Source organism: Coregonus lavaretus, assembly GCF_964263955.1.
Source record: "Coregonus lavaretus genome assembly, chromosome: 28".
In the NCBI taxonomy this organism is placed as follows: Eukaryota; Metazoa; Chordata; class Actinopteri; order Salmoniformes; family Salmonidae; genus Coregonus; species Coregonus lavaretus.
In genome coordinates this window covers 28,319,079-28,342,035 of record NC_140015.1, presented here as the reverse complement: position 1 = coordinate 28,342,035, position 22,957 = coordinate 28,319,079, and the positions used below count along the sequence as shown (strand labels likewise).

Genomic DNA, 22,957 nt, shown 5'->3' with positions numbered 1-22,957 from the left:
CCTGCAAACCGATATTCCGAATTTGTTAAATTTAGGTCAGGGTTAAGGGTTTGGTTAAGGTAAGGGTCAGTTTTAGATTTTGGTTAGTCGTTTTGCAGGTCAGCAGTGTCCTTATAGTCTCTCCCGCCTGAAGATGTGTAGGGAAGTAGCTGTCAATAGCTGTTCTCCTTTTTGTTGAGTCACTGGTTTTGGTAAATGTCCTCTGGATGGTTGGAGTGGGGGCTTTCAACCTGCAAGACGATTCAGTTGAGTTTATCAGATGTAGAGTCAACATGGTGTAGATTAGATGTGTTGTTTGAGAAGAGTTTGCTCAAGAACAAGGTATGATAATTTAGTAAATTGAAAACTGGTTGATATAACTGAGTCATAACACATAAACATAACACAACATCTAAGCACTTTCCCAGCCTCTCTCTTATTTATTAGGAAAGCCAATAAGCCATATTAGGAAAATGCAATCTGACCATCCTGTACCTTGTTTTGAGCAGGGCCACTGTGGTTGGGGTTCTTCTTGTTACTTTGTAAGTTCCTCTTGCCGTACAGCTCTTGCACAACAGCACCAAACTGTGCTCGAACTGTATTCTTCTGTAAGAGATAGAACGAACTGCAAACAAATTGGTTACATCGCAGTGGTAAATAACAACAAAAAAGTGTTGTATTTCCTTGTCTTTCTGGAATGTAAACATACATTGAAGTCTCAATATTGTGAGACTGAGGATTATACTAGGAATTTACTGAAGAGGAATACCCCCTCTTACAAAACCATGATTGCAAGGGCTTAGAAATAGAACTGTTCCTTGTTTAAGACATCGGGCTTTCCACAACTTTGTGAAACTAAATATTGTGAACACATTGCACATTGTGGTGGCATCAAGTATTCTTTAAGACATCATGAACAACTTCAGTGAGGCAGTACAAAAGAGAAGACTTCACCTGGATGTCACTCTTCTGTGTGCCTCTGCAAACGGCAATGTCTTTCCCAGTCTAGTGTAGAATGAGCGGGTTAGAATCCAATGTAGACTAGATGATTATGGTGGTTGCATGATTGGTCAATATATTTTATCCATTGTTACGTCTCAAACAACATCCAATTCATAATGATCATTATATGTATGTATCTAGTGTAATACAATATCTTTCCTTCTTACAAATGATCAGAATCAGTACCGCCAGACTGTACAGGCCCAACAGGACAAACAGCAGCCACAGCAAAACATGCCAGGCCATCTGCATGCCCCTCTCTGAAAGCACACAGGAGAACTGTCACTTGGTTTTCATATGGTTGTAAAGGCAAAACTTGAGTAGAATTGAAAAGGCCCCCTTGCTACCCCAAACACTCTTACCCATAGAGATACATCAAATGGTGAGTAATAATTTCAAATGATGCGTGTTCTATTTAATTCTATGCTCTTACCTCTCACCACCAGCGTGGTGCCCTGTCCTATCTCATGTGCCCCGCTGCATACCACGTTTTTAAACAAGGCAGCACAGTAGTACACCCCGCTGTCATTGGCCTGGAGTGAGTTGATATTCAGGGCGTTTCTCTCCAGGCTGTATTTGTGTTGCTGGGCCATCAGATCGACCGAGTGGTGAGCGTCCTCCTTGAAGACGAACCAGATTAAGTCAATTTCCATATTGGTATCATAAGCGATGTTACAGGGGAGAGAGGCTGACTGACCCCCTATCTGCCAAATGACCTCGTCTGGCTGGTGTAACGATAACCCTGGGTGGCAGTCGGTCTTGATCCCTATGATGTCTGGAGGAAAAAGAGATACAAGTACAATCATAAAGTTGTACTTTCAATCGTTATAAGTATAACTAATATGGAATCAAAATAGTTTACACCAAGGAATAAGAGGAGCATTGTGTGCTTTGAGAAAATATCAGATTAAAACTGATTAAAAGTTACAGTAATTATACTGACATAAAGAGACATTTAACTTAGCTTTACTGGTTTAAAAAACATTCACATTTAGTGAAGTTGGTGTCCTTACTGGCTGTCGAGATGAATTAGCGTGGTAGAGGAGAACACTGATAAGTCCGTTCTGATGAAAACATTACGTTGACACCAGTTGGGTGTGTGTAGAGCGTGCGCGCGCTATGATCTCATGACTAAGTGTGTAATAGACAGAACAGGAAGATGGATGTTTTCACTTCTCTTACTTTTCCAACCTGTTTACCAAGTATCTCATCATTATGTGTTTGGTGTTGTAATCCCAAACTATTTTACTCACGGTCGCACAGTTGTCACTCAAACTGTATTCTGATAGTAATGTTGCAGCATCAGAGAAATGTTGTGAGAATCAATCTGTTCGCCTTTCTTCAAGTTCAAGGCCCTGGCATGACAGTCACATTGCGTATATTATTGTTCTAATAACTAACCGAGATATTATAAATGAGAATACAACTAAACCAAACTATATACAGTACCAGTCACAAGTTTGGACACACCTACTCATTCAAGGGTTTTTCTTTATTTGTACTATTTTCTACATTGTAGAATAATAGTGAAGACATCAAAACTATGAAATAACACATATGGAATCATGTAGTAACCAAGAAAGTGTTAAACAAATCAAAATATATGTAATATTTTAGATTCTTTAAAGTAGCCACCCTTTGCCTTGATGACAGCTTTGCATACTCTTGGCATTCTCTCAACCAGCTTCACCTGGAATGCTTTCCCAACAGTCTTGAAGGAGTTCCCACATATGTTGAGCACTTGTTGGCTGCTTTTACTTTGGCTGCTTTTTTGTGGAGGCCAGGTCATCTGATGCAGCACTCCATCACTCTCCTTCATGGTAAAATAGCATTTATTTGGGCTGCAATTTCTGAGGCTGGTAACTCTAATGAACTTATCCTCTGCAGCAGAGGTAACTCTGGGTCTTCCTTTCCTGTGGCGGTCCTCATGAGAGCCAGTTTCATCATAGCGCTTGATGGTTTTTGCGACTGCACTTGAAGAAACGTTCAAAGAGTGTGCAAAGCTGTCATCAAGGGAAAGGGTGGCTATTTGAAGAATCTCAAATATAAAATATATTTTGATTTGTTTAACACTTTTTTGGGTACTACATGATTCCATATGTGTTATTTCATAGCTTTGATGTCTTCACTATTATTCTACAATGTAGAAAACAGTAAAAACCCCTTGAATGAGTAGGTGTGTCCAAACTTTTGACTGGTACTGTATATTCTATGGTGCTCAATCTCAAAATCAATGATTTGTCAATATAAATCTGTGAGAATTGGAAGACAGGTAAAGCATTTTAGTTGAGGCTGAAATGAAGAAGAAACTGGACATTCTTACCAATGGATGCTGGTGGGCGTGTTTAGTACTGGTGTCACTCAAACTGCTGTATCCAATCCGAACCCAATTTGCTTTGTAATTTAAGTTTTTCTTACGCCCCCTTCCACGTCGACTTGCCCTATCGCCATATTTCAACTCGTTGCCTCAAGAAAGGGATAGTGAAGCCGGTTAAATAAGTTAGCTAGAAAGCTAGTTTAAACCAGAAAAAGTTCTCAACAGTAGACTTTAGGGTCTTAAAAGTCATTTTCACCGGTGTCAAAAGAAGGCATCAGCTCTAGTAATGAACATCTTCAGGTTTACGGGAGACCTCTCTCACTTGGCAGCTATCATCATTCTCCTGCTCAAAATATGGAAAACCAGGTCGTGTGCTGGTGAGTAACGTTATATTACCTACTAAAATGTAACTTGAAAGTTTTATATTTCTTCCAATGACTGTTATTGGCTATGTACTGTCTACATATGTAGTTAGTTAGCCGTCTGTCCATATTCCAACCTATCTAGTTAGCTGGCTGTAGTTTAGATCCCTGTAGACCGCTAGCTAGCTAACATGGATAGTTAACGCGTTAGCTAACTAGCGTTATATTCCTAACCTACTACTAGCTAGCTATGTAGCTGCTAGCTACAGAACAAACATGCAACGAATGGCATTTAAGTGCTGATCAATATATAATGCATCATGAAACAAAAGTATATGCAGATCATGTGTGCACTGAAATGTTCGCTAGCTAGTTAGCTTGAATTGGTTGAACGTTAGCTACTTAACCACAGTAGCATGTCAACTTGCTAGCTGTCTTTTCTAGCGCGGCAACTTGGATTGCTTGGATTTGACGTTAACTAGCTAGCTAAACGGATTAATGTTTAATCAAAGCCTTCCTTGAGTATCTGTTTTCCACCTATGACATAGGCTATGTAACTGTTAGCTAGCTAACTTGTTATGCAAAACATGTTAGCTACGGTATCTAACTAGCTAGCTACTTGTAACAGCCAAAATAGTCGATGATAAAAATATAAAAAATCGATTGATCATAAAGTGATGCAAGTTTGGACACTGTACCTTGTTGTCAGGTGAGGTATTTATGAATAACTACTGTTTAAACATTCTGTCTAGTGTCAACTTTGTTTTCTGCAACAGTCTGGCATGTGAGTACACTCAATGTAGCCTGGCGTTTGATTGTTTGGTCTGGACTCTGACGTGGCATTCAAAGTCCCAGAAATTAACTGGTTAGGTGGCAAGGAATCAATGCATTCTCACTCAAAAGTAGTCGACACTGCTACATTTGTCTCAAATTTGCTGAACACATCCTATATTCTAAACACTCACACACGTTTCTCTCATCGACCTTGCATGCATCGGATGCATTGGCATGGCGCCCCTTTGAGGCATTAGAATCTTCAGGTTTATAGCATCTTCCCATTCAGTTTATGGATGGGACAGTGTAAGATTGAGACCCTGGGGTTTTGTGAACATATTCTATTACAGAAGCAAGTGCATGTTGGTCTGATCCTGATAGCTCCAACTTAAAATTCATAACGTCTTGTGAGGGGTGTGTCTTTTTCTAATACCAGTCACTCTAATATATGGAATAAATACGATTTCTTGTGAACATTACGATTAGGCCTACATGGAGATAAATTAGTTGCTAGGTGATCACCCTAGTCTTGAGATGCTGCTGCATTTCTTGATGTAGTTTCAGCAAACAGATGCAGTTTATTTACCCTCTAGTCAGACAGGTTTGACTCACTCACATTTCCAACTGCAGTCAGTAAGGTACTATCACACTTGCAGCCCTGACAGGGCAGGGGCTTGCAAAGGAAGACTATTTTAGAAGTTGTGAAGACCTTGCCTTTCTTCCTGAACTTGTTCTTGAAGTGATGCAAAACTAGAAGAATCATTTCTTAATAATTTCCTTCCCGATATTATCCGTCCTACTGTTGTTGTAAAACTGGTTGTCTCTTCCAGGTATCTCCGGGAAGAGCCAGATCCTGTTTGCTTTGGTCTTCACTACTCGCTACCTGGACCTACTCACCTCCTTCATCTCCCTCTACAACACCACCATGAAGGTAAGAGGATGGCTGGGCCTTAATACTGAGCCTTCCTTTCCTTCTCCATACCTCCAAACCACTGATAGTATTGATTAAGTGTTATGAGTTGGGCCAGGCGGAATCTGTGGAACCTCTTACAGAGTTGTCTGCATAAGCACTTGACAGTCATCACCAAATCTTTCAGGGCTTCAGATAAGTAATCTCTCTGTAGATTTCATCTGGCCCTAGTCCTTAGGAGAGACGGTCTAGACTGTGCTACTATTTTCTTCACAGCACCATTATCATGGGATACACTCATTTTCTCCCTCTCCTCTTCCCTGCAGGTGATTTACATCGGTTGTGCCTACGCCACTGTCTACCTGATCTACATGAAGTTCAAGGCCACCTACGATGGGAACCACGACAGCTTCCGGATGGAGTTCCTGGTGGTTCCTGTAGGGGGCCTCGCCTGCCTGGTCAACCATGACTTCTCTTTCCTAGAGGTTACAGACATTTACGTTACATATGAACGAGAGACCCCTAGTTGGCTACTTAACCTATTCCGCATGGTCAGTTGTGAGAGAGCTGGCGGATGAGATTAATGGCTAATATACAGTGTTGTGTGTTTGTCTTTCTATCAGATCCTGTGGACATTCTCCATCTACCTGGAGTCGGTGACCATCCTGCCACAGCTCTTCATGATCAGTAAGACGGGCGAGGCGGAGACCATCACCACCCACTACCTGTTCTTCCTGGGTCTCTACCGGGCCCTGTACCTCTTCAACTGGATCTGGCGCTTTTACTTCGAGGGTTTCTTTGACATGATCGCCATTGTGGCCGGCGTGGTGCAGACCATCCTCTACTGCGACTTCTTCTACCTTTATGTCACTAAAGGTGAGTGTCCACCTAAATGTCCATCTCTGATTTCTGTTCTGCCATATGTGTATTCGCTGTTTGACCTTCTGGTATTTTATGTATGCGTGTGTAATTGATGGTTGAGTTTGTAGGACTACATCATATCCTAAATGAGTTATAATCCATCTATATACAGTTTGAATGTTGTAGTGCACAGGAGTCAGCACATTGCAATGGAAATACATTTGGAAAAAAAATATTGGGCCCTCTGACATGTATCTCTATAATCCTCAGTGCTGAAAGGAAAGAAGCTGAGCCTGCCAGCATGAGAGGTTCAGACGGAGACCCCGTGTCTCCCAGCAGACTCAGGGTGCGTGGAGATGACATCACGGAACCCCGCCGAGCGAGCACAAGATGCCTGAGAGACAGAGCAACTCAAGGGAAAAAACACTAGTCTTCTTCATGAGTAACTTTGAACTTGTAAACAACAAACAGCTCCAGAACTGAATGAGAGGTCATCCCAGGTCTTCACGCGGTCTTCGGATATCTGTGTTTAGCATCTTGCCTTACCTTTTCTCATTGCTGTTCAAAATAGAAAGAAACCATATTTTTTTCGACATGTGAGGTGTGCTCTTTATGATGGCTCAACATGCATTGTATCGATTAGGGTTGACTCAATGCAAAGTACCATGCCAAACTTCTTAATGAAATGCACAAATGTAGTCTTTATGATTAAGATGGAAGCGATGTGTCTAGGAGTGTTAGGTAATGATGATTTTATGTCTTACTATTACATTGTTGTTTTTACATGACTACCCCCTTGGCCAATTTATTATTCACAAGTACATTTACTTATCTGTTTTGTAGGTGCTCTTTCCTTTGGAGATCCCAGTTTGTACTCCTGTCTTGAAAAAGTTATCCTGCAAAGCCCACTTCCTGGTTCTTGTGTTCATAGATCCCTTTGCCCAATTATTTTTTTCAGTTGACCTTCTTCATCTTGGTGTCCTCCGTTATGTACGTACTTGCCATTCTAAGATGAAGTTCCCATCTTAACATGATAAATATCACCTTTCACATCACCAACCAAAAGAAGAGTTTATTGCATTACTTCGGCCTAGCCTCAGCTTGTTCAACAATGGATGATTGTAAGTAATTTAGGCGTCCGTATCAGTAAATGTGCTTCCTGATAGGGCTATTTGGTTTGTTTTCAACGCAGTCCTAGACTAAGGTTAATTTGGTATTGATTGAATACTGTAATCGCCTTAAATGGTCAGTTGTCTGTTTAGCTGTTTAAATAAAGATGCAGTCATTTGTCACAGAGATAAAACACCCATTGAAATGTAAATGATATTCTAGAACAGGGTTGGGGAATGTGTGTGATATATGGTGTTTGGTATGGATGCATTTGAGTTAAATGTTGAGATTTGACCCATTATCCCAGCTAAGTACACCCCCATAGCCTTTTCATTTGAGTCATTCCTATAGCTTCCTTTTTAAAAGTTGCATGATACCTGGATACCACCTCACCTCCAATAAACGTTTTATGAAAAAACACTCAGTTTTATGCATCTTCATTAGATTTTCAGGCTATGTGGATGGAGGGCACCTCTTACCTTATGTTACTGTGATTGTCACCTCTATTTTCTCCTCCTCCCTCTCTGTGGATGATTTCGTCAACCATTTTGAAAAGAAGGTTGACGACATCCGATCCTCATTTATTAAGTCAAATGACACCGCTGGTCCTGCTCACACTGCCCTACCCTATGCTTTGACTTCTTTCTCCCCTCTCTCTCCAGATGAAATCTTGCGACTTGTGATGGCCGGCCGCCCAACAAACTGCCCGCTTGACCCTATCCCCTCCTCTCTTCTCCAGACCATTTCCGGAGACCTTCTCCCTTACCTCACCTCGCTCATCAACTCATCCTTGACCGCTGGCCATGTCCCTTCCGTCTTTAAGAGAGCTTTAAGAGTTGCACCCCTCCTCAAAAAACCTACACTCGCCAATGTCAACAACTACAGACCAGTATCCCTTCTTTCTTTTCTCTTCAAAAATATTGAGCGTGCCGTCTCTAGCCAACTCTCCTGCTATCTCTCTCAGAATGACCTTCTTGATCCAAACCAATCAGGTTTCAAGACTGGTCATTCAACTGAGACTGCTCTTCTCTGTGTCACGAAGGCTCTCCACACTGCTAAAGCTAACTCTCTCTCCTCTGCTCTTATCCTTCTAGACCTATCCGCTGCCTTTGATACTGTGAACCATCAGATCCTCCTCTCCACCCTCTCCGAGTTGGGCATCTCCGGCACTGCTCACTCTTGGATTGCGTCCTACCTGACAGGTCGCTCCTACCAGGTGGCGTGGCGAGAATCTGTCTCCGCACCACGTGCTCTCACCACTGGTGTCCCCCAGGGCTCAGTTCTAGGCCCTCTCCTATTCTCTCTATACACCAAGTCTCTTGGCTCTGTCATATCCTCACATGGTCTCTCCAATCATTGCTACGCAGACGACACACAATTACTTTTCTCCTTTCCCCCTTCTGATAACCAGGTGGCGAATCGCATCTCTGCATGTCTGGCAGACATATCAGTGTGGATGTCGGATCACCACCTCAAGCTGAACCTTGGCAAGACGGAGCTGCTCTTCCTCCCGGGGAAGGACTGCCCGCTCCATGATCTCGCCATCACGGTTGACAACTCCATTGTGTCCTCCTCCCAGAGTGCAAAGAACCTTGGCGTGACCCTGGACAACACCCTGTCGTTCTCCGCTAACATCAAAGCGGTGACCCGATCCTGCAGGTTCATGCTCTACAACATTCGCAGAGTACGACCCTACCTTACACAGAAAGCGGCACAGGTCCTAATCCAGGCACTTGTCATCTCCCGTCTTGATTACTGCAACTCGCTGTTGGCTGGACTCCCTGCCTGTGCCATTAAACCCATACAATTTATCCAGAACGCTGCAGCCCGTCTGGTGTTCAACCTTCCCAAGTTCTCTCATGTCACCCCGCTCCTCCGCACACTCCACTGGCTTCCAGTTGAGGCTCGCATCTACTACAAGACCATGGTGCTTGCCTACGGAGCTGTGAGGGGAACGGCACCTCCTTACCTTCAGGCTCTGATCAGACCCTACACCCAAACGAGGGCACTACGTTCATCCACCTCTGGCCTGCTAGCTCCCCTACCTCTACGGAAACACAGTTCCCGCTCAGCCCAGTCAAAGCTATTCGCTGCTCTGGCACCCCAATGGTGGAACAAGTTCCCCCACGACGCCAGGACAGCGGAGTCACTGACCACCTTCCTGAGACACTTGAAACCCTACCTCTTTAAGGAATACCTGGAATAGTATAAAGTAATCCTTCTTCCCCCACAATTTTTTTTTTTTAAAGTGGTTGTCCCACTGGCTATCATAAGTTGAATGCATCAATTTGTAAGTCGCTCTGGATAAGAGCGTCTGCTAAATGATGTAAATGTAGGTACAGACAGCTAGAAAAAGCTCCGCAAAAAAATTGTAAGTACTTGTATTCTATTGGTATTTTATTAGAATCCCCATTAGCTGTTGCTACTCTTCCTGGGGTCCACATTAAACATTACATAATACAGAACATTAAACAAGAACAGCTCAAGGCCAGAACTACAAATCTGTGGTGAAGGGTCAGTCATTACAAATGGGCACACTTTGGTAAATGTATTAGAAAATGTCTTACAAATACACAATATTGAGACACTGGCTTTCAAGAGCAAATCAATTTAGTAGTGCAGTTGAAGTGATTTACTTGTAACATTCCATCAAAGTAACATATCGCCATTAATCTTCAGATATAAAAACACAGATTTTTAATTTTTGATAAAAATCATTAGTCACTATCATCTCTGTTAGTGCATACTTTACATTCTGTATATCTGGAGTGTTTCTGGTTTACACAAACTGACATGACCTTAGTCACAGAAACTAGCTCCCACTGTTCAAATGGACCACAGATTTTAAACTTAATCAAAAGACTGACCTGTTATTAATCCTCTGTGGATCAAAACTAGAGGAACACATTTAATAAAATATTTGGCAAATGTACAATATGGATTATAGCATACTGCACACATTGTTTAAAAAACAAAGCTGATTATTCTCAAATACAATGTAACAGTCAGGTATATTATTTGCACTGCTACCTGGTCATTTGTTATGTTTTAAATGGGCTTTGTGTAACAACAAATCATTTCTACCATTACAGGTGCTAAATCCCCTCCATTGCAAATGATGAGGACAAATAAAAACCAAGGTACATTCATTGCATGTAACTTCTGACATGCAGACTAGCAACCGATAGCAGCTTGAATTTCAACTGTGTTTATCATCTTTGTTCTCTTAACCCTTAGAAAGATCAAGAAAATTGAGATGTTAGTGCAAATGCTATAGTGCAATAAAAGAACAAATCAACAATCAACTTGTCTACATTCAGTCAGGTGAAATCATACAACCTCCAGAATCATATAAAGAAATATTAATACTTGTATCAAATGGTGATGATTCCATTGGACTGTTTGGATAATAGATTTTTCTAGTTAAAGGTCCAGGGCAGTCAAAGATGTGATTTTTCTGTGTTTTATAAATATTTCCACACTGAGGTTGGAATAATACTGAGCTTTTTGAAAAGACCTCCTGAAATTTCAGCCTGTTTTGGTGGGCTGAAAATGTGGCCTGCCTGGTGGCAGAGAGTTCCAAACGTGACTGCCAATAACCGCTAGTTTTCCATTTTCCCTTCCCCACTCAGACCAAAAAAAGTATTGCTTGAGAAATTGCTCTTTGCTAAGAAGCTATTTTTGTTTGATATTGAGATAAAAATAGCTGCATTGGGCCTTTAATGAAAAGTCAAGCTGAGGTTTTCCTCTAGTTCTCGAGTCTAGAGGAACCCCTATCTGCCAGTGAGAGGACTGCAGTGCAGTGATCAGTATATGATTGTGTCTGTAGAAGGCCATCTCCATCACTGACGCTGCAGCTTCTTAAACCTTGGGCTTCCCTTAGGCTTCTTCATCATCATCTTCTTCTCTGTCAGACTTTAAAGTAGGGGAGAGAACAAACAACTTGAGTATTATATTAAAGGGACACTACATTTATGAGAAAACATTGTATGATGTATCTAGAAAGCAGTATTTGTTCATCAACCAAATTATGTGTTATGTTGAACACACCTATCTTGTTCCATGACTGTTATATTTGTCGCAGGCGCCAACCTAGTGACTCGGTACCTACTGACACTGGGTGAAAGAGAGAAAGGAAGCGGGTGAGAGAGGGAGAGAATGAGAATCTCCAATGAAGGGCCTATGTTTGTGTGTGTGTTCACTCCAGGCTGCGTGTTTTGATACCGCTGGCTGTAGTAGAAGTTGAGCACATTGGAAGAGGTAATGTAACAGGCACCGAGGACCAAGGAGACCAGGATGGCGAGGATGGCCAGAGCAGAGAGCACACACAGCAGACTGACCCCTCCCAGGGACAGCAGGAACACTGGAGGGAGAGGCAGGAAGAATGAGAAAAACAAGAGCGAGAAGGGGTTTCAGTATTAGCCACCTTCATTGTCCTTGATAGACAGGCATTCAGGCTAGTTGTTATACTACACAGCTGGGTATAGTAAAGGTAGTGTAGGGACTTACCCTCCAATAAAATGAAACCCACAGTGGCACCAATGAATGTAACGGTGGCAAAGGCCAGGAAAAGCCCAATGGGTACAGTGGCCATGGCGCCAAATACTAACACAGCCAGGGCTAAGAACGGGTGGCCATTGAGGTACTGCCCCATTGATGTGTTCATCAGCTCTGCCACCTAGCGAAAGGAGAGAGAAGGGAAGTGAACATGCTTCACATTACCTCTTGTCCTATTAAGAAGTAATAGGTCCCTACATGCCTGTTACTGTTAGACCAAGAGTTTGTAAAAGCAAAGGAAAGCCGCACACTCTAGGAGCTCAGATGCAATCATTTAATAACCTAATAACCAACGTTTTGACAGACAAGCTGTCTTCATCAGGGTTTAATGACAAACACAGCAGGTCACTAGTTTATATAGTGTCAAAGGACACACGCAGGTGTCTGTAATCATGGCCGGGTGTGGCCTAATACCATTGGTTAATTCACAGATAAACAGAACATACAAAAAACATGGATAGCATACGATCATATATACAACTTGGCTACATAGGCCGTCAAACATGTACAATGAATAGCAAAATCACAGTAATCACAAGAATGGCTTCAAATCAAAGTCTACGTTGAAACCGAAGGGAGCAAGGGTCTTTAAATTAAAGATCCAGGCAGCCTCTCGTTTTAACAATAAGTTGTCGAGGTCACCCCCTCTCCTAGGGATGGTGACATGTTCGATGCCGATATAACGTAGGGACGAAATCGAGTGGTTCGCTTCCAAAAAGTGGGCAGCGACTGGGTATGTCGAGATTTTGCACCTAATAGTGCTACGATGCTCCGAGATTCATACTTTTAATTTGCGCTTTGTTTTACCCACATAATTTTTTACCACAAGGACAAGTTATAAGATAAATAACTGCCTTAGTGGAGCACGTAATAACACCTTTGATTGGGACCTGTTTCCCTGTTTGGGGGTGTTTAAAGGATCTACATTTGTAAGTGCCATTGCATTGAGTGCAACCGTTACACTTGTAGTTTCCATCCGGTAGAGGCGAAAATAGACGTTGTGCAGGGATATTTAGGGGTGGTAAATCCGAGTTTACCAATTGATCTCTGAGGTTTCTGCCCCGCGAGAATACAACCAAGGGAGGGTCCGAAAACACATTACCAATACTGTCATCGGATCTTAGAATGTGCCAATGTTTGTGAACGATTCCCTAAATTTGTTCAGAGCACTTTGAATAGTGTGTAGTTAGAACGCAAGAATGCTTCTTTTTGCGAGACTGTCCCTGAAAGAGGTCAAGTCTAGATTATTATTTTTTTTCTCTCAATGGCATTATTAATTTGAGAATTTTTGTACCCCCTCTCCTTGAATTTTCTTTGCGTCTCAGCCATATTTCGGTCGAAATCTGATTGTTTTTTACAATTTATTTTGATTAGACAGAATTGGCTGTAGGGCAAACTGTTTTTCAAGGGAAGCGGGTGACAACTATCAGCCCTCAAACTGTTACGATCAGTAGGTTTCCTGTAAAGATCAGTGTATAGAACATTATCCTCACAAAATCAGAAGATCAAGGAAGCTGATTTGACGTGTGTCAGATTGCATAGTAAATCTCAGGTGCTCAGAACAAGAGTTAAGAAAAGCATGGAATGACTGGAGCTGTTTTAAATCACCCCTACATAGAACAAAAAGATCATCAATGTACCGTTTCCATATAATAATGTTAGGCAAGAAAACATTTTGAGATTATTGAAAATTGACTGTTTCTCAATGTAACCCACATACAAATTAGCATAGTTAGGAGCCATAGGGGATCCCATAGCAGTACCCTTCGTCTGAATGAAGAAATCATTTAGAAACATGAAGTAGTTGTGTGTGAGTACTATTTCAGCCAATGTTATAATGCATGCACTGGTAGGTAGTTCATTTGGGTCACGTTGCAGAAGAAAATGTTCCATGGCTTCAATACCGCCCTCGTGTGGAATATTCGTATAACGACTCAACATCAAAAGTAACTAACAAGGTATTATCAGTGAGAGGATCAAGAGATTCAATAATAGAGATCATACTGCTGGTGTCCTTTAAAAAAAAGGGGGGGGGGGAGCTGTTCAGCGAGAGGTCTAACAAAAAAGTCAACAAAGGTCGATAAAGGGGCTATTACTGCATCAATGCCTGCTACAATAGGGCGCCCTGGAGGTTTTGTAACGTCCTTGTGTAATTTCGGCAAAGTATAGAAAGTTGCAATTTTAGGGTGTTGAATAGCCAAAAAATCGTGTTCTTTTTGGGTCATTTGACCAGAACTTAAATACCCATCTAGGACAGTAAAGATAGTTTTCTGAAATTGGGAAGTGGGGTCACTTGTGAAAGGTGTTGTCAAGCAGAATTTGATGCCAAGAGTTTGTAACAGTGTTGCTGAAGAGGAGACTGGGTGCACTGTTACCTTGGGGTCATAGTACAGGCTGTCCATCATGCTACTCAAACTGCCCTGAAGCTGCAGTAGCCCTTTGGGGATAGTTGTCACATTGTTGCACTGCATTGTTTGGTTTCTGTCATGCACAGAATAAGTGGAAGAAGAGGAGATAAGGGGAGGGGGTGAGGGTTACATTGACAAATAAAAAAATGTAGCTATGTCACATAGTTTAGCTACCTCTAATGGAGACAAACATATGAATACCGGGTATCTAGCTAACTCACTTATAAGTCTATTTCAGCAAAGCGCCCTGATGACACATCAGCTAGTAGTAGCTGGGTTTCTTGGTTTGTTTACTTTCACTAACGTTAGCCTAGCTGAATAGCTCAAACTATTTCCAACGACTTGCTAGATAAAAAAACAAGCAACACATTGAGTTACTTTACTCCTCAATCTACACGGCTTTAATTTTATCACAGCAAACCATGTAGTTAGCTACTAATCCAAAAGTTTCGCAAAACTGTTCGTTACCTTCTTCTTCTTCTTGTATAATATTATGGCGGTCCTCAAACAAACGTTGTCGGTGAATGCCTCCACCTACTGTACTGAAGTGTCTATGTTACGCCCCTGAAAAAGGGGAGAAATAATCACGTAAGTGACGCAGTTGTTTCCTCACTGAAAACTTTAGTGTAATGAGAAAAAGACCGAGATTTCCCCAGAAAGTTGGGTGGAGACCAGAGCAATCGATCTCAGGCTCATAGATTAAGAGCATTTAGTAGATCACAGATTAACACTTTTACCCTTAAATTAGGCACCACAAAATAAAGTAGTCAATATAAAGTTTACACATTCCTCTTACAATATTTTACCCTTTTACACTTGACGGATTTTAACACATTTATGAATTTTATCAATCTCTATGAACTAGTATTGGATGCATGATATTTTTAACCTTAGATATTTTAAGATCCTTACATACCATGAACTTACTAATACTTTTTAGTGTATAACAGGCTATGAATGTGTCCTTTAACCTGTCACACTCTCCCCGACAAAATAAATGTTGTCCCAACATTACCAACATTGTCTTCTTAAACAGTCTATAAGCACTGGACGTAGAAAATCCTCTTCTGTAAGATAGTCCTTGAGCAGAGGTCAAAGTTCACAGTTCAAATAGAACCAAGAAGTTATATTCACAGTCCATATCTGTTGACCAGCTGTATAAACAGTCCATAAGCAGTCTTTTCTCATACTATTGTCAACAGTCCATCAGTTTTAATGATTTATATGCATAGTCTGCTAATTGTCTCGTGAAAGTCTGTGAAATCAGTCAGTAGTCCATGGTCAAACATGTCAACTCTGTCTGTGGCCTCAAGTTTGCTGAAGTCCATACATGTAGGGTGGCTGAAGGTAATATCGCTGTAGTGATGGCAGCCATGGAACCAGTCCTGGTGCAGGGTAGACAGGGAACAACTGTGGCTGTGGCTGGATACTGTAGCAGGAAGGGATACCAAGCTGATCATAGGTGGTACGTCTTGGAGGGTGTCTCTCTCTTTGTGGCAGCTGGTAAGCTGGTTCCTCAGGTTCAGCAGCAGCAGTTAATGAAGGAAAGGCACTTAGTGGACGATCATCAGGCACATTTTCAGCAGGCAAGTTCATCTCCTCAGCAGGCAGTTCTTTAACTGTTGTTTTCTCCTCCAGCTGATTTTCAACAAGCGGCTGTGCTGGTAGCATATCAGGAACTGGCACCGCCACTGTTTGTTTCACTGGTGGGGGCCTGTTTTCCGACTCTCTCGCTGGTTCAGCATACCTCTCAGGTACTGTAGGAGATGTGGGGACCTGTAGCGGCTCATGATGAAGGTCATATTCATCCCCGCTGTCTTCATCAGAATCTAGAGGCTGTGATCCAGGCTGATGTCTCTTTTTCTTACTTTTGTCATCTTTAGTCATTTCTGGTTGTCTCTCAAAAGGTAAGTGGTCACAGGACATGAGCAGGTTTCTGTGCAGGACCCTGGAGCGTCCCCTACCCTTTTCTGGTCTCAACTCATAAATCGGCAGGTCTGAACCCATTTGTCTCACTACTGTGTGAATTTGATCTTCCCAATAGTTACGGAGTTTGCCTGGTCCTCCTCTTGGTGTCAGGTTTTTAATCAGAACTCGCTCGCCAGGCTGTAGCACTGAACTCCTAACTTTAGTGTCATAGTACTTCTTACTTTTTTCAGCAGCTTTCTGAGCATTTTCATTTGCAATGGCGTATGCTTCTTCCATTCCTCGTTTCCAGTTCTCCACGTAGTCTCGCTGGTTACTGGAACCTGCCTCTGTGCACAATCCAAAGAACATATCAACTGGAAGCCTGGGTGATCTCCCAAACAGAAGATAAAATGGTGAATAGCCAGTCACTTCGCAACGGGTGCAGTTATAGGCATAAACCAGTTTGTTTAGAGACTCCTTCCAGTTTGACTTTTGTGTCTCAGTTAGTGTCTTTAGCATTTGCAACAATGTTCTGTTCATTCGTTCCACTTGACCGTTCCCCATCGGGTGGTAGGGTGTTGTTCTGGACCCCGCCATGCCACTGAGTTTCTTTAACTGATGGAACAACTGATTTTCGAATTCTCCCCCTTGGTCATGGTGGATGCGGGAGGGGAACCCAAACTTCAGGGCAAAGTCATTGAAGATGAGATTTGCAGCAGTTTTTCCTGACTTTGATGTGGTGGCGTAGGCTTGAGTGAACCGTGTAAAATGATCAACAATCACAAGGATGTACTCATATCCCCCTTTACATCTGTCGAGATGGAGGAAATCTATACATACTAGTTCAAATGGCTGTGTTGTCACAATGTTTGTCAGAGGAGCTCTTGTTTCATGGCCTGGCTTTTTCTGCTTGACACAGCTACAAGTTTTAGTCACATAGTGCTCGATGTCAGATTGCATATAAGGCCAGAAGAAGCGGTCACGTACTAGGGATACAGTGCGGTCAGTACCTTGGTGTCCCATGTTATTGTGCAACTCTTCCATCACTTTACCTTTGTACTGCTCTGGTAGAACTAACTGCTTGCGGGCTGTAGTGATTCTGTAAAGAATACCATCACTGTCGATTGTCAATTTGTCCCATTCTCTGAATAGGCATTTTGTCTTTGGACTGAATTCCTTTTGCTCTTTAACTGGCGGTTTGGAACCAGACAGCTTGAAATCGAGCACAGGACGGATGACCGGATCAGACTCTTGTGCCTCTCTTATCCCCTCTTTTGGGATCGAGCTGATTGTTACTGTAGTTGTCTCACCTTCAGCTGATACTGACATAGATGCAGCTGAAATTGACCAAGGCACAAAAGGCTCTTTCTGTACCTCTACTGCTTGTATCGTGGCGGCAATGGTGTCTGGTGGAAGCTCCTCAGAACATTCTCTCATCAGTGACTCTACATCCAGTGGCATCCTCGACAAAGCATCTGCATCACCGTTCTCTCTGCCTGGCCTGTACTTTATTGTAAAGTGGAAATCAGCCAATTCTGCAACCCACCTGGAAGTGGTTGCGTTCAGTTTTGCAGTAGACAGAATGTAGCTGAGCGGGTTGTTATCACTGTATACAGTGAAGGTCGGAGCATAGTACAAATAATCATGGAATTTATCAGTGATTGCCCATTTTAGAGCTAGAAATTCTAGCTTGCCAGAGTGGTAGTGATAGTTCTTCTCAGCTGCTGTTAAGGTTCGAGAGCCATAAGCAATGACCCTAAGCTTCCCATCTTGCTCTTGATAAAGAACTGCTCCCAAGCCTTGGTGTGACGCATCAGTGTGTACAACAAATGGCTGAGTGAAGTCAGGGAAACCTAAGACTGGTGGGTGAAGCAGACACTCAATCAGCTGTTCAAGTGCCTGTTGATGCTGGTCAGTCCACAGGATTGGCTTGTTTGAGGGCACCACATGACTTACTTTCTTTGTTTTTGCTTTCCGTGGGTGGTCAGGTATTTTCTCTGAATCTGTTTTCAGGAGGTCATACAGACAGCTGGCCCTCCTAGAAAAGTCTTTGATGTACTGTCTGTAGTAAGTGAGTAAACCAAGCATTTTTCTGAGCTGGCCCACAGTCTGTGGTCTGATCTCTTTCAATGCTCTTACTGCTTCAAAATCGGCTGGGTCAACTTTGCTGCCGTCTGCAGACACTATTCTGCCCAAATAACGGACCTGGGGTTTAAAGAGATCACACTTACTTGGCTTGAGTTTGATGCCATACTCTCTGAGACGCTGCAAAACCTTTTGCACATCATTCACATGGCTGTCGAAAGTTTTACTGAAAACTAGCGTGTCGTCCAGATAAGGAATGCAGATGTTGTCCCGGAGCCCTTCCAAACATTCCTCCATACAACGCTGAAAAGCTGCAGGAGCGTTCATGAGGCCGAATGGCATACGTATCCACTCATAGAGTCCCCATGGGGTCACAAATGCTGTCAGTGATCTGCTTTCTTCAGAGATGAACCCTTGGTGATATGCTTTTCCCTGATCTAAAAGAGAGAACCAGGAATTACCACCTAAACTGTCCATGATGTCCTGGACCCGAGGGATGGGCTGGCGGTCGGGATGTGTCTTTCTGTTCAGGTCTCTGTAATCTATACACAACCGGAGGGTCCCGTCCTTCTTCCTAACGCAAACGACAGGTGAAGAATATGAAGAGTTTGACTTCCTAACCCAACCCTGGGCTATGAGGTCATGAAGGTAACCCTTCATCTCCTGATACAGTGGCCTGGGCACTGACATGTATGTGCGCTTGACTGGTTCAGAGTCCTTTAGAGAAATAGTCATTTTCAATCGTTCAATGCAGCCAATGTCATTGTCTGATCTGGAGAAGGAGTGACACTCTTCTCTAAGCATTTTCCTAACAACCTCTCTCTGTTCTTCGGTTAGGTGACTTAAACCTACTGGTGGATCCCACTGTTCAGTAGCAGTACATGGGGTTTGAACACTGGTGTGATTCACTGTGGCTGGGGTGACAGCTTTTTCAAAGACTTGGGCAGGTAACACAGTCATAATGGTTTGTACTGTACCGATTATGGTGCGTCCTAGCAGGGCAATGTCGTGGTCAGTGGGGTTAGAGACATCAAGCATGACAACTGGAAAAACACCTTTCTTAACTCTGACTAGTGTGTCAAAGAACTCAAGTTCATCTGGCCACTGCGGGTTCAGGTCTGGCTGGAAAAGCATTGTCATGTCATCTTTGAAAGGCTGGGAAGCTACCCGGCACTCAATCTGAATGCTACTGTGTTTTGGTACAGCAACCTTCTCTTTCTTGGTTTTCACTGCGTATTCATCTGTCTGTTCTGCGCTAACAGCCTGTATAAAAGCCCTCACCTTATTTCTTTTGAGGCTTGGGAAAGCTTTTTTTACTGTACTGTACCGTTTAGTCTTTTCGGTCCTTGTCAGGATGTGCTCAATAACATTGAAACCTATGATGGGATGAGATAGGTGACAGCCTTTCATTACCAGCACTGGGATGATCAGTTCCTTCGTTTGGTCAGTTTCAGAGGCTAGCCGAAAAGTTGTTTCGATCCATCCCAGGTACGGCATTTCAGTCCCATTTGCTGCCGTCAATCTTAGATCATCAGGTGAGTCCAGAATTTCTGAAACATCCCTCAGCCTTGCGTTTGGGAGAGATTCCGCTTTCCATCGTTCGTCAATGACCGATACCTGAGAGCCTGTGTCCCATAGAGCTTGGAGGTGGTGGCGATTCAGGTGACACTCAACAAGGCACTGTCTACCGACTAGCGAGGTGACCTTATGGGGGTGGCAACCTTGAGCTAGGGATGGTAAAGAGTGGGCATTTTCTTCTGTACAGGAAAGCTTTTCACAGGTAGAGTCAATTTTCAGGTGAGTGCATTTTTCCTTATGTTTAGTCCAATGTTGGTTTTGACATCCTTTGGAACAGTACAGTGTCTCTTTACATGATGAACATTGTTTCAGGTTCTCAAATGACTCTTCTCTGGCACAATTTGCACATTTCTGGGACTTTTTGGTAGCTACGGTTAACACTTGTCCCTCAGCGGTAACCCTTCCCCGTTTAAAGGGGCCTCTTTGGATGGTCTGACTCCCCGGATTTTACATCCAGCTTGAAAATGTTCTCCACTCCCACATCGGAAGCAGTGTGTGCAGCGTGCATCTGTTTTGGCCTGCTGGCAGACAAAACACCTCCTTGGAGCTTGAGCAGAGCGGTTGGTATACAGGTTAGGTGCATATTGATACTGCGCAGGGTCAGGTGCTTGGGGCTGACTGTAGTTGCTGTAATACTGCTGCTGGGAAACAGGTGGCTGGGGGTCCCTATCTGGCCTCCTAACTGGAAGCGGGGCATGGGCATAAGGCGATGACTGAAACATAGGCTGCTGTAATGTCTCCTTAATCTGAGCAATCTCTGCACTGAGACCTTTTAGGGAAGCTACACCTGTCTTAAGTTCAGCTAACTCTGTTAACAGTTCTGCGGGTATCTTAGCTTTGGCTTCCTTCACAGGACACTTTGCAGATGGCGTATCTTCTAACTGGACTACACTTACAGTTGTAGCAGGCTGTGGGGCATTAAAACGCTTTTTGTTTCGTCTTTCTAACTCATTAGCACAAGCAATGTTAAGCTTCTCTAGCAAAACCTCATCTGATGTTTCGCTATCAAGCAGTAGAGGCTGCATGTCTATCCTGATACTGTCACTCTGGAGACCTGTAAGGACTGTGTGTAAACACATGCGCTGGACTAGGGAAGGGTCATACTTAAGCCCTGATTCTGACTCCTGGGAAGCAAATAGTACTTTCTGCCTCAAATCTAAGACGCGCATCAGGAAGCTTTGAGGGGTCTCCTTGCTATGCTGTGCTTCTGAAGCTAGCTGTTTGTAAAGCTCTGTTGCACTCTTCTCTTGGAAGTGGGAACGCAGGATGCATCTAAGTGTGGGAAGAGTTAGCTGGGGTTTACCTTCCAAGTAGCTGCGTAGCTGTGAGCCTGGAGAAATAGCCCTGATTACTGCGTCTACTATTTCTACCTCAGGATAGTCTCTGTTAAGTCCATTCTCAATCTGATGGGCAAGGCTGGAAAAAGTCAGTTTATCTTTCTGGCCCGGTTCACCTATCTGACCAGAAATTTTTAACTCTTTGCGCCAGTATGAGCCGGGCTGTGCACTGGGTGAGAGCTGCATGCTCCTCTGAAGATGGGCAGGGGAATCACTGGCTTTGTCTGCAGTACTCTGCTCATTTCCCACCCCTTGTTGTGGGGTTACAGTTCTCAGTCCCTCTATTATGTGATGTGTTCTGGCTGTTTCAATATCATGGTCAGTTTGCCCTGTCTTGCTATCTATGCCACTGATCATCTCTGTCATTTTGTCTTTAAGTAACAATAATTCCGACATGCCGCCATCTTCTAACTCTGCAACTTCCTCTCTTTCAAGGAACATCATAATGTGAGTCATCAATGATATGCGGGATTTGTCTTGAATAACTCTTCTCTGTTCGCCTGATATGTCAAGGAAATCACATACGTCTAGTAACTTGTCTTTAGTCAGGGTTTGCAATTCTCCTACTACCTCTTCCTGTAGTTCTTCCAAGGCGGTTGTCATGTTGACAGGTCAGGAGGAACCTTTACTGTGCAGGAGTTGACTCTGAATTAGATGGTCCTTACTGTCTCTGATGGTCTCTCAACGGCCTCAGTTGACACGTACTTAACCACCAACTTCCAGCTCCCCTCGAACAGCAACACTTTCCTCACTGCAGCCTGCCTGGGTTGTTATGTAGGGATTTAGCTGGCTCAGAATTCAGCGACCAGGATGTGGAAGCCGGACATCTGAGCAGCAATCTCAGCGGAGCCTCCAAAATGTTACGCCCCTGAAAAAGGGGAGAAATAATCACGAAAGTGACGCAGTTGTTTCCTCACTGAAAACTTTAGTGTAATGAGAAAAAGACCGCGATTTCCCCAGAAAGTTGGGTGGAGACCAGAGCAATCGATCTCAGGCTCATAGATTAAGAGCATTTAGTAGATCACAGATTAACACTTTTACCCTTAAATTAGGCACCACAAAATAAAGTAGTCAATATAAAGTTTACACATTCCTCTTACAATATTTTACCCTTTTACACTTGACGGATTTTAACACATTTATGAATTTTATCAATCTCTATGAACTAGTATTGGATGCATGATCTTTTTAACCTTAGATATTTTAAGATCCTTACATACCATGAACTTACTAATACTTTTTAGTGTATAACAGGCTATGAATATGTCCTTTAACCTGTCACATCTAGTCAATCACAGTTTACAAACTAAAGAACCAAACATTAAGTGAAGCTAAACCCTCCTATCTAATCCTGTACTAGTCTGTTCGTTACCTACCTGTCAGAAAGTGTGCCGACTGGTTTGAAGCTGCGTGTGAACTATCGCGAGGTTAACAAAAAGGTGTGAGATGCATAGAACTAAAATTACTAGAACTGAAAAGCACATCTGACTGATACATAGAAATAGAATCTATAGAACAGACAACCCCATTCAAGAAGGTTGCATCCAAATGATCTACTCTTCCCCTCAAGTGTACACAGAGACAAATAGGCAGTGGTCAGTCTAAAACATATATGCTTACTGGTCATGAAAAACTAAAACAGAAAAGCAACAAAACAAGATTATGAAAAATAACTTATACAGAGAGTTATGATTTTAAAGCTGATCTTGTTTAATACATTTTTAAAAAGAAAGGGAATGAACTGTAAATAATGGTGGAAACTCCCTCAG

The 22,957-nt window shown here is 42.8% G+C and overlaps 3 protein-coding genes across 5 annotated transcripts; 1 reads left to right on the top strand and 2 right to left on the bottom strand.

Moving 5' to 3' along the window:
• Positions 1 to 145: 145 nt before the first annotated feature.
• Positions 146 to 2,010, bottom strand: LOC311103211 (immunoglobulin superfamily member 6-like; the record flags this gene model as incomplete). The annotated part of the gene is made up of 6 exons (XM_084144754.1): positions 146 to 230; positions 475 to 585; positions 934 to 984; positions 1,141 to 1,241; positions 1,415 to 1,756; positions 1,995 to 2,010. Coding segments are annotated over 6 exons (672 nt in total), but the record flags the coding sequence as incomplete, so codon positions are not given.
• A 1,381-nt stretch (positions 2,011 to 3,391) lies between these two features.
• On the top strand, positions 3,392 to 7,735 carry LOC311103330 (ER lumen protein-retaining receptor 2-like). The gene is made up of 5 exons (XM_084144881.1): positions 3,392 to 3,675; positions 5,265 to 5,365; positions 5,671 to 5,829; positions 5,968 to 6,220; positions 6,476 to 7,735. The coding sequence occupies exons 1-5, from the start codon at positions 3,585 to 3,587 to the stop codon at positions 6,508 to 6,510; spliced, it is 639 nt and encodes a 212-aa protein (XP_084001007.1). The 5' UTR covers positions 3,392 to 3,584; the 3' UTR covers positions 6,511 to 7,735.
• Positions 7,736 to 9,691: 1,956 nt separating this feature from the next.
• On the bottom strand, positions 9,692 to 22,576 carry LOC311103740 (lipid droplet assembly factor 1-like). Of its 3 annotated transcripts, XM_084145380.1 has the most exons (7): positions 22,471 to 22,576; positions 14,749 to 14,831; positions 14,248 to 14,353; positions 11,825 to 11,993; positions 11,540 to 11,678; positions 11,366 to 11,431; positions 9,692 to 11,230 (listed from the first exon to the last, which is right to left on the bottom strand). In XM_084145380.1, the coding sequence occupies exons 3-7, from the start codon at positions 14,341 to 14,343 to the stop codon at positions 11,158 to 11,160; spliced, it is 543 nt and encodes a 180-aa protein (XP_084001506.1). In that variant the 5' UTR covers positions 14,344 to 14,353; positions 14,749 to 14,831; positions 22,471 to 22,576; the 3' UTR covers positions 9,692 to 11,157. The 3 variants fall into 3 exon arrangements, with proteins under 3 accessions (XP_084001506.1, XP_084001504.1, XP_084001505.1); XM_084145378.1 differs by having other exon boundaries at positions 11,366 to 11,678; positions 22,471 to 22,562; XM_084145379.1 differs by lacking the exon at positions 22,471 to 22,576 and having other exon boundaries at positions 11,366 to 11,678; positions 14,749 to 14,835.
• Between the last annotated feature and the right edge of the window lie 381 nt (positions 22,577 to 22,957).

Bases quoted from the DNA above. Each gene is read 5' to 3' on its own strand.
- LOC311103330 (XM_084144881.1), top strand. From the start codon at position 3,585: ATGAACATCTTCAGGTTTACGGGAGACCTCTCTCACTTGGCAGCTATC. The intron at 3,676-5,264 runs GTGAGTAACGTT...TGTCTCTTCCAG, and splicing joins GAAAACCAGGTCGTGTGCTG to GTATCTCCGGGAAGAGCCAG. The intron at 5,366-5,670 runs GTAAGAGGATGG...TCTTCCCTGCAG, and splicing joins TCTACAACACCACCATGAAG to GTGATTTACATCGGTTGTGC.
- LOC311103740 (XM_084145378.1), bottom strand. From the start codon at position 14,343: ATGCAGTGCAACAATGTGACAACTATCCCCAAAGGGCTACTGCAGCTT. The intron at 11,994-14,247 runs GTAACAGTGCAC...TCCTTTCGCTAG, and splicing joins GCCTGTACTATGACCCCAAG to GTGGCAGAGCTGATGAACAC. The intron at 11,679-11,824 runs GTAAGTCCCTAC...CTCTCCCTCCAG, and splicing joins GGGTTTCATTTTATTGGAGG to TGTTCCTGCTGTCCCTGGGA.